Raw genomic sequence first — 11615 nt, forward strand, 5'->3', positions numbered from 1 at the left:
AACTGAACAAAGCAATTCAACTGAGTCCATCACAGCTAGCAAGCGGGCCGAGTCTAGACCACATTCCTGATTTCAGGGCTAGGGCTTCAAGGTTGCAGTCCAATCACTCAACTACGAAAATAATCATTATTCTTAAGTGGTGGTAAAAGGATATGCCCATGCTCGGAAGTGGTTGATGGTCACGAGCGGGAGCAGAATGAACCTGGGCTATGCAGTCTGAGAATCGTTGACAGCTTGGCCATTTCCTAAATTTCTAACGGTGGCCAAGTCACGCCATCCCTTTGAATTGTCATCTGCGTGTGGAGTGAAGAGGATTACATCTACCTTGCAGGTTGGTGAGTGAATTAGAGAAAATGCATGAAGGTCTGGTGCACATACTAGTGGTCACTAAATGATAGCAGCTTGTAAGTATTGAGCCATTTTCTTTATCCTACTGCTAATTCTTAATAATCCCTATAAATACACTTACCAATCTGGCAGGAAACATAATTATCATGCCTAGAGTGTATTGCAAACACGTCAGAAACTAAGGTGATGGAATAGATTAGAAATTCAGGGGCTTTAGGGCTTCCTCCTGATGGTCACTGAAATGTCAATGACCATAATAATGATAATTGATTCCTCTAGGTCTAAATTTCTTCACCACTACAGCATATGTAGGATTTGGGGGCGGGGGGGGGGCAGTGGTTGTAATATAATTTGAACATTTAAAAGGCAATGAACTTTCTAAACAATAGCAAATAATAACTGAAAAGCAGATGAAGCACTTGAAACAGTTGGATCATAGTATGTTCATTTTTTATGTGGTTTTCTTCTTTCTTCTTTTAAAGGATCTCTCTGACACTCTGAAGAGGCTGATGCCATTCTTATATCCTGATCTGGGAACTGAAAGACCTGCATTGTACTCATGGCTAAAAAGTGAATTACGGAATAACCATACCAATCATTTCTCTGCACTCCAACTAGCTTATCTCTTGCCGCCACTTTATAAAAAGAAAAAGGAAAATAAAAAGGGGCAGCATAATCTCATAATAAAGGATAGTTATTTAGGTAAAAAATATTTAGTTTTTTTTTTTTTAATATTTAGTATTACTAACAGCTTATTAAATTGTTGTTCTCTTCTCCTCTCCTCTGCCTGGGGGAAGCCCCACTGTGGAGCTGCACTGGCTGGTCGGAAGTAGCTGGAGGTTAGAACTAGAGATCAGAAGACATTGGGCAGAGCCAGACTGGCCACCCTCTGTTTGACCCTGAGTGGTTCCGGACTCTCTCTCCTGGTTTCAGGTAGCTCGGGCTGCATCTCTAAGACCTTTTCCAGTTCTAATTTTTATATCTCTGACTCAGCCCAAGAAGGTGCCTAAGGATTAAAAACAACTCTTCCTAAGGCAGAGGACACTGGGGAGACCTCTGCAAGCCTCCTATATGCTGAGATCAGAGCAGGGCCAAGGGAGTGGAGTTATGAGATCTTTGGAGATAGTACACCAACCCCTGGTATATACATAGTTCCCAGATATTCAAACACTAATCTAGATCTTGCCCTGAAAATATTTTGCAGATGTCATTAAGAACCCATTATGGTCAATCTTAAGAAAGGAAGATAATTTGGGTGGGTGCAACCTAATCAATCACATGAGCCCTTTATAAGTAGAGAGATTTTATCCCCCCTCTGGCTAGTCTTAGAAGAAGAAGTCAGAAAGACATTTCTTCCTGGCCTAGAAGAAGCAAAAACCATGTTGTGAATTTCCAATGGGGGTCACGCAGTGAGGAGCTATGAGTAGCCCCTGGCTGAGAGCTAACAGGAGAATGTGGATGTCAATCAGATGATCAACCACAAGGAAATGGATCCAGCCAGCACCTGCTGAACTTGGAAACAGGTTTCTTCCCCACTGAGTCTCCAGAAGAGAACAATCCACTCAGCATATTGATTTCAAATTTATATTACTCTTGAACATAGAACCCAGCCATGACATGGCCAGATTTTTTACCTACAGAACAGTGAACTATTAAGCCACTTGGTTCATTGACATTTGTTAGACAGCAGTAGAAAACAACGTTACAATTGAGCTTTCTCTTTTATCAAAAAAATCCTTCTTTAAAAATCAACTTATAATTTCCTCTTCATATTGCTCAGCTAAAATGTTATTCTGCTTCCTGTGAATTTTCTATTAGAAATCACCAGCATCAGGCTTCCTCCAGTTATGCAGAACTGAACCTTCCTCTACCTTAAGGCCACTTTCCCTCAAGAGAAAACACAGTTGGAAGTCTTGAAGTCTATCTGCTCCTGGCTCTGCGACGAACTAGCTATAAATGCATGAATCTAATAAATAATAATAATGATGTCTACTGTCTCACTATAGTGTTAATTGCAGTATATATTTGAAAACATTCATGGCATTCATCCTCATCAAAACACAACTCCTTTGAATAACAACTAAGCACTTCAACAAACCGTCTTTGGGTTTACAAAAATAAATTTTGGCACATAGGCCAGCATCTCCCATGGATGCAAACTAGATGTTCAATAAATGTCTAATGTGAAAGACCTACCAAAAAAAAAAAGAGAGAGAGAGAGAGAGAGAGAGAAAAATACAGGCTCCCTGGAGGAGGTGGAGGAGGGGCCAAAGGCACCTCTATTCCCCAGTGTCCCCTACCCTGAGACAATGTGCTTTGTGTACATTCAGAGTTTAAATTTGAATGATTTTATCCCAGGACTCCATCCATTAGACCTTGTTTTCCTTTCCAGCGTTGGTACATTCTATTTCAGGTTGGCGGGAATGAGTGAGCAAGCCGTTGGTCAGGAAGCTGATGTGCTGGAAATCTCCCGGTGATTCATTTATGGAGAGGATGGCAGGGGCTCTGCCTGGGCAAAGAGAGGCACAGTCTCAGGAAGGGATCAGGAGTATCTTTAAACCAGCCTCCCATTGTTTCCAATCAGGCAGCTTCCGCCGAGTCTTCCACTTCGGGTTGCCGCGGGCTGCAATTGCCTGAGCGAGGAGTCAAGGGCACCTGCCCTCTTCAGGAACAGGAGGAGGACCCAGGGAGGCTGTCGAGAAAACACTTTAAAAAGAACACTTTTTACTAAGACAATCGAAAGTTGAGGCGTGGATAGGCTTTATTTGTTTTGTTTTGTTTTGCTTCATGTTTTGATCAGACCTTTCCCTAAAAAAGAAAACGCCCGCGATTTCACGAAAGGCACAACCAGAGCGCCACCATGTGGTAGAGCCTTTCCGAACCGTCGCGGTCTTGTGCGGGGTTTGCAGGCTGAGGCCATATGGCCAGAGAAGAAAACTTTTAAGAATGGGTTTACACGTTGGGATAAAAGCCAGAACTCTGAACGCTAAAGATCCTGCAAGTCTTTGAAAACTTGGCAATAGGCCTGATTTTTTTTTTTTTTAACCATCATATTCCTGGAAGGTGTGACAGGGACTCTCATAGTTAACACTACAAAGTTATCATTGATATGATTTCAAAGTCAACTTATTTTTTATTTTGTTGCCTTGATTATTTTCTAAAAGAAAGAGCGAGGCGAGAGTTAGATTTGTTCTGGCTCACAGATGATCACATTTATGCAAATTCCTCATGGCTATCAGAAATACTGGAGTTTGCCGATGACGGTGGGGTTGGTGAATTTTGATGTTAGTTGTCTGGTTGCAGGGTTCCTGTTGTTGAGCAGGTAGAAAAATGTCACGTGCTCCAATTTGAATGATCAGTTCCAGTTATTTTGTGTCCTCATAACCCTCTGCCCTAGATTTAAATTCTGAGAGTTTAATTAGCTTTGCTTGATCTTCTGATCAGCTTTATCCAGGGATCCTGACTTAACAGTCTCACCAAGACTATATGCAATGAAGGAGGAGCTCCCAAAAGGAAAACTGGTCTCATTATAGCAAGGGAACAGGCAGAAAACCAGCAGACGACAAACACATTTTGTGCCATTTCAAGGGTAGTCCCTCGCTGGACATAAGGCATGGCACATGGGCCACAATGTCCAGCATCTATGGACTGAGATCACTGCTGAATGATCCAGAGCTCCTTCTGATCTGTCTTAAGTCTTTTGGTCAATGGACATCTGCCTGTGTGGCTTCCTCAGTCAAGTTCCATCATCAAAGTCACTGAGGTTGCCTGCCACTTGATTAGAAGACCCCAGAGAAGATACAATATCTGAGGGGCATTTCTAACCCAAGGACATTTCTGTTTGTTTTATTTTTAATACGCATTGTCTAAGTCTCAGTTTCCTCCTACTTCCACGGGGAAACATCAGGAAAATACTCAAAAAGGACCTGAGACGGGGCGCCTGGGTGGCTCAGTGGGTTAAAGCCTCTGCCTTCGGCTTGGGTCATGATCCCAGGGTCCTGGTATCGAGCCCCGCATCGGGCTCTCTGCTCCACGGGAAGCCTGCTTCCTCCTCTGTGCCTGCCTCTCTGCCTCGTTGTGATTTCTCTCTGTCAAATAAATAAAATACGAAAAAAAAAAAAAAAAAGACCTGAGACCCACTTGACACCTCAGTGAAATGATTTTTTCCCTCCCGTAAGGAGATTAAGGCAGCAATAATACTGTTGTTACTGCTTTTGTGTAACGTGTGCTAATGTCTTTCTGCCCCTTCCAAAGAGACTAGTGTAAGGTCCCTCCTTACAAGATGTTCTTTGATATTTATACTGTGTTTAAATGTGCTTTGCCAAAAGATCTCTCTTTCTTTGAGGACTCATGACTGCTTACTTTTCAGATATACAATCTATACATAGATTAGGGAGAACTCTAATGATCAGTGGTCCAAATCAAGAGACAGAAGGTTGTTATAAATTGTCACTTTGTTCCCTTAATTTATTACCTGGATGCAATCATGGAAGCTGTCAGAACATTCCAGCCCCTCATCTCCCTGCTTCCCCTCACTCAGTCAGTTGTACCTGAACAGGTCCATTTACGGCCTCCATGATCCCTGATGCTTTGAACTCAGTGGGAATTGCTTGATATTTCATGATTCCCAGATCATTCAATTAAAGAATCAGTATGTTCTGACCTCCGAGAGATGGTCCAGACTTGCAGGCTGCCAGCTAGAACAAGATATTTTATCTTCTGACTCAGGCCACAGCCCTGTCCCTGGGCACTGTTCCTCTGTTATTTCTTCTCTTACTGATGTCTGCATGGCATTACTTTTATATTAGAAAATCATGGAAATAAGGATTACTGAAATCATGGAATAAAAATTACTCAAAGTATATAATTTTACACCACTGTTAAATATTATTTATCAAATTATGTTAAAATATCAAGATTAAAGAGATATTTAATCTCCTTATGTATAGATACAGTTGACCCTTGAACAAGAGGGGTTTGAACAGTGACGGTCAACCAATATATGGATTTTCTTCTTTTTTTTAATTAAAAAAACAATACAGGGGTGCCTGAGTGGCTCAGTGGGTTAAAGCCTCTGCCTTTGGCTCAGGTCATGATCTCAGGGTCCTGGGATCGAGCCCCACATCAGGCTCTCTGCTCCACGGGGAGCCTGCTTCTGCTTCTCTGCCTATTTGTGATCTCTATCAAATAAATAAAAAATTAAAAAAAAATAAAATAAAATAAAAAAACAATACAGTGCTACAAACATATTTTCTATTCCTTATGATTTTCTTAATAAACATTTTCTTTCCTCTAGCTTACTTTAGTGTAAGAAAACAGTATATAATACATGAAATATACAAAATACGTGTTATACTATTTCTTTATACTATTGTTAAGTCTTCTGGTCAATAATAGGCTGTTAGTAAAGTTTTGGGGGAATTTTTGATTGCACGGGGGTCAGTTCCCCAAACCCCTGCATTGCTCAAAGATTATACACACACACACACACACACACATACACATACACACACACATTATATATTTATATTTATATAAATATTTATTTATATTTAAATATGTGACTCTCTTTTATTTATATATTTATTTACTTATGCTATCAAATAGCTTTAAAACTGCTTTACAAACTGTTGCTATTAGTTTTAGCCAATTTCTGGGCAGAAAGAGATTCTAAGATTCTCTTAGTAATACAGATTTTAGTAGTAAATTACAGAGATATTCCTTGTCTTTAAGAATTATGTTTTAAACTGTCTTCAAGACAAATTGTTGTATTATAAAATCTTCTAGGCTACTAGGCAGTTTTTCATCCCTGGCGTTGACCCATTACAGCATTTCATCTCAGTGCTGCTCTCTTCAGTGACTTTTTTTTTTTTTAATGTCTATAGAAAAGTCATTAGCAGGAGTGATTTTCTCCAAATTTCCCACTTTTTCTAAGTGAACAGCAAAACAAGTTGTTGGCTGAAGACAGAATTGGTTGAGAGGTTGTATCGTTGGCATATGTGTACGCTGCCTCTGTTAGGTTCTTGGTGATGGCTGTGTAGGACGGCTGAAAAGATTATGTATGATATGCCTAATCATCTAGCCACTGCTCATGATAAATCTGTTAAAAATAAGAATTTGTATTCAGCTTGTGCTGTTTCTTCTACTAGACTTTCCATCTCTGACTTTGGAAAGAGAACAAATTGATTTATACCAGGTTTACAGGAGAGAAGCTCATTTGGTGATGCCCCTCAGGGTAAAATCCAACTCCTTAAATTGACGTATGAAGCATTTCCCAGCATAACCTTAGTCACTCTTACTCAGCTTCTTTTCAGCACTTCTTTTTTCTTCTGGCTGTCTTCATGTTGTTATTATCCAGGGATATGGAGGCTCTCTTCCTTCGGATGCTGTTTTTTGCACTTGAAATATTTTTACCTTCCTCATCTCTCATAGATTAGGTAAGAGGTCAGTAAACCATGGCTCGTGAACCAGATCCGGTCTGCTGGTCTCCCCGTTTTCGTAAATAAAGTTTTATTAGAATGTAGCCATTTACACATGGTCTATGACTGCTTTTGCAATACAATGGCCAAATTAAGTAGTTAGAACAAAGGCTGTCTGGCCACAGAGCCTAAAATATTTACTATCTGGCTCTTTACAGAAAAAGCTTCTCAACCTCTGATCTACATCAATACCACTTTTCTTATGAAGTAATCACTCCATCTGAGTCGCCTCGGCAATAGACTAGGTCTATCACCCTAAAGCATTCTTGACAAGACACTGAAGGGCACCTACCACTATTTGCAAATTTTTTGATGTGTCTATGCTTCCTAGAGCAAAGGTTTCTTCCTCTCAGCCAGGAATTATTTCATTTATTACTGTATGGCCAATTACTAACACAGGGCCTGAATTAGAGAAAATGCTCACGCGATGTTGGTAGCACAATGAATTAAAGTATTTGAGGAACCAACTAAAACCCATAGAGCAGAAAATGAGAAGGAAAGTAAAATGTTTTCTACCTTGTTTCTTTGACTGTATTACTCATTATAGCTTTACAAGGGTTAGAGATTTCTGGGGATGGGGGCAGGTGGGAATTGTTTTCCAGCTTAGATGTCTTCCATAAATTAAAATCAAATGGCGCTGTAGTCAACAAAAGCCCAAGATACTATTTCCAAGAAGTTCAGTGTAAAAAGGGTGGCTGTTAAATATTGTCACTGATTTTTAAAAATGACATCAAACATGTCAACTAAATGTCAACATAATCCCTTTTAAAGAATTCATCATAGGAGACTGTATACGTGTGAAAATTCCACTGTTAATTGAAACTTGTTCAAATTACCTTTTTGAGAAGATCCTTTCCAGGCTATCACATGTCCATTTAATAATCTCCAGTGGTGGTCAATCCTGTGCCTTTGGATGAAGGTGTTCTTATTATTATTATTATTATTTTTTTTAAAGATTTTATTTATTTATTTGACAGATAGAGATCACAAGTAGGGAGAGAGGCAGGCAGAGAGAGAGAGAGAGGTGGAAGCAGGCTCCCTGCCAAGCAGAGAGCCCGATGCGGGGCTCGATCCCAGGACTCTGGGATCATGACCTGAGTGAAAGGCAGAGGTTTTAACCCACTGAGCCACCCAGGTGCCCCTTATTATTATTTTTTTAATGTTCCATAATTATCTAGTGACAGACATGTGTTACAAATAAGGTACCTTATAAAAGTTAGGAAATGCTCCTTTGAATCTAACAAGAAGTATTCTTATAAAGCAACAAGATTGAGTTTCTTGTCCCTATTTGTAATTGACTCATTCAACAAATACCAACTGAGTTCTTATTGTATAAGGCATTGTGGTCAGAAGGCAATTCTAAATGCTTCAAAAGTGTTCTGACAATGACATCATAAGAATATATGTGAGGCCCTGCAAGCATATAGTGAATATTTACAAAAGAAATCTAGCCACACAGTCTCAGATATGACTAGAGGAAAGATGCAAACTTACTTAGACCATCAGCCAAAACCGGGCAGGAGAGCATCAACCCTTAGCACTGATGGGGGAGGGGGGTGTCCTTCTCAAGCCATAAAGCACAGACAACACTAGGTCAGTATGTAGGAGCCAGAAACAAAACAGACAGGGTCAGAGGGGGCAAAACCGAGGCAAAGAGCAGATCTGAGGGTCAAGTGGGAAAAGCTGAGTCAGGGCCACGTGTTACATTATCAACAGGGAAGCCTTTGGTCAGGAGCTGAGTGAGCACAGAAGCAAGATGGGAGTCCAGAGGGAGAATGAAGGAAGATGGTCTAAAACTTCATGAACAGGTGGGTTCCTAGGATCCTCTTTTATTGGATGTCGACAAGGTGGAAGGTGTGTGGGTCAGCATGGGCTAGAGGCACAAGGTCAGACCAGAAATTAGATTCTGTGCAAAGATAAGAGGAAAGAAGTGATAGAAAATATTGAAGAAATCCCTCCTAGCAGCAACCTGAGCCCTCCATCTTTTCATGTTGAAAAAGTGTTTGGAAGCATAAATTTAGGCCACTCCCTAGGATATAGTCTTTAAAAACTAGTAAACACAAAATGCTTCCACAAGGAAACTTCCTTTCTGACATTTTCTGCTTCTGCTGTCCTCCCTCTTTTCAGCCCTCAGAAAAGCTGTATATGGCAGATACAGATGAGAAGTCTGTCGGGAGGCACTCCCTTTATGACCCATGTATTTATAGTCTCAAGCACTGTAAGACATATAACTCCTCCAATAACCCACGGAAGGATTTATAGTGAGGCCTCGCTCCCAAAGAAAATGCCTCACAGGCACAAATCATTATCCCATTTTTATTTTGTGGTAGGAATGGAGGTTATATTCACCTGCAAGTCAAGTGCAAAGAACACTGCAATTCAGAATCAAAGATCTGTGCTTACTAGTTACTTTTTGCTCTGACAAGGAGTTTCATACAAATAGAATTGCAATGATGTTTATTTTCCTGGCAGCCAAAATTGTAATGCTCTTACTGACATTCAACTGTCTGTAACATTCTTGAAAATAAATTGAGAGGGGGAAAAAAGAAACAAGCAACCAACAAAGCAAGGAAAACATTCTGGCCTTTATATAAAAGAGGACACTGGAAATACCTGTTTTTTAAAGCATCACAGCCATCTTAAACCCAGACTGGCTTAAAAGCAAGGAGGAATGGGGGGGTGGGGTGTGTTAGAAAACATGCTCACTTTATAAACTGGAAACCTTTTCTATCTAAGTGGGGACTTCCAGTCTCTCTCTAGGAAACAACTTCACTCCACTCCTGTACTGAACTAATTAATCTTTAAAAAATGATTGGGAAGAAGGAAACCTGAGAGGACATCTGGAGGTAGATTTCCAAGCTGGGCTAATTATGAGACTCCCCTGGTAGCTATCAAACACTACAGAAATAAAGGAACACGTCTCTAGGCTTCACCTGCAGAGAATATGGTTCATAAATGTGGAGTGTGGCTCACACTTCTGTCTATCAAAGATGATCCTGAATATCAACCAGGTTTAGGAACCACTGATCCATTCCATTCTCCCCACAAGGGAGAGGTCACCCAGAAACCACCCAATGGAGATTTAAAAACAAAACAACCCCCCCGCCCAAAATCAACAAAACTTTTTAAAGAAAGAGGAAATTCCCCACTTTTTTCAGCAATAGATACATTTACACTTAAAAGCCCACCTAGACAACACCTACATATCTAGATTCTATTTAAATAGTTACCTTTGGATTAAGATTTCACATTGTCAAGTAATTCATTAGTAAAATGATGTACAGGTTCTCTTTTATTGTTACACATTTTGCAAAGTACAAATGTAAAAACGTATTGTTCTTATTTTTGTGTTTGCCTCAGACCTTTTTGATGATTGTCAGTTTGTTTTGAGAAAAAGTAATTGGGAGAAAAAGTTAAGTTTCCTTTATTTCTCCCATGGCTTCTGTTGTTTATACCATCTTTCCTTCTCTCCGACAAGGCAAACACTATCACAGATTTGCTATATACACAGTTGACAATTTTACACTTTCTCCCCACGTCTGAATCCATTAACATTGCACATGCTGATTACTTTTTAATTTACATTGATGATACCATCCGTATTTAACATTCTGAAACTTGCGTTTTTCTTACACGCTGTTTTCCAGGTCTGTGTGGATACATTTATATCAGATTCATTCATTTGTAATACTGTATGAACATTCTGTCATATAACTGTATCACCATATTATACCTACCCATTCTCCTACTGGTAGATATTGAGCTTTTGAAAAAATTGTTGCCTTCAAAAAGATGCGGCTGGAGCGCCCATGTATTTCCCTCTTGATGTATGTCTACAGAAACTTCTCCAGGCATCTGAGTTTCGCTGCAAAGGTGTAGGGTGGTATATGCATTTTCAAATGTATTAATGTCAAATTGTCTCTAAAGTATTGATTAAAACTTTAAGCAGCACTGTAAGATGGTTTCCAATATCCCACGTCTCTACCAACGAGGACATCATCAATTCTCTATAAATCATGTGAATCTCATCATACTTCGGAATTGTTTTATGGATCTCTCCCCACTTACTTGTTATGCAGAGCATATTTTTATCATTTCGTACATTCAGCATTCCTTAACATTTGTCTTTTGAGCAAAATATTCCTTTAGAGAAATGTCTTGACCTAAACATCTCTCTGCCTCTCTTCCTACTCTTACTACCCATTCACACAGTTGTCTGCATTTATTATCAGTAATAATAGGTCCATTCAGGGTAGGAATTTATCACAATGAGACAATTCTAAAAACAACTCAATGAAAATACCAAATCACCTCAAGATATCCTATAATACTTACTGAGCACCTATTAAATGACAACATAGTGTCCTGGTGGAGTGTGCCGTCTTTGGAGCTGAACTACCTGGTTTGAATCCTGGCGCCACTATTTCAGAGTCAATGACCATGGAAGATTTCTTAACCTCTCTGAGCCACAGGAGCCACATATACAAAATGGAGGTAATAATAGTACCTAACTGCTGAAAGTTAAATTAGATGGTAAACATAAACCATTTAGCACAGTGTTCAGAACGTAATAAATAATCAAATACTAGTTATTTCTACCATCATTATCGGTGGGAGGATAGCAGTGGCAAACGTCATGTGGCGCCTCCCCCAGAAGGCAGACCCTGGATGGAGACCAGCACGCGGAAGGTTCATCAGAGAGCGCTCTTGGGATGGCCACACAAAATGCACTCAAGGAAAAGAGGAAGGGCCCCCCCAAAATGAGAACCCGTATGGATACATTTTCTG

The 11615-nt window shown here is 39.9% G+C and overlaps 1 protein-coding gene across 1 annotated transcript in view; it reads left to right on the forward strand.

Moving 5' to 3' along the window:
- The window catches only part of LOC123953904, a 71556-nt gene extending 68199 nt beyond the window's left edge, over window positions 1-3357 (forward strand). The window contains exon 4 of the mRNA XM_046024360.1: window positions 3166-3357. Coding sequence (XP_045880316.1) covers window positions 3166-3357 — 192 coding nt within the window. The remainder of the gene's footprint in view (window positions 1-3165) is intronic.
- The last annotated feature ends 8258 nt before the right edge of the window (window positions 3358-11615 follow it).

The sequence above is a fragment of the Meles meles genome, chromosome 12 (assembly GCF_922984935.1).
Source record: "Meles meles chromosome 12, mMelMel3.1 paternal haplotype, whole genome shotgun sequence".
Classification (NCBI taxonomy): Eukaryota; Metazoa; Chordata; class Mammalia; order Carnivora; family Mustelidae; genus Meles; species Meles meles.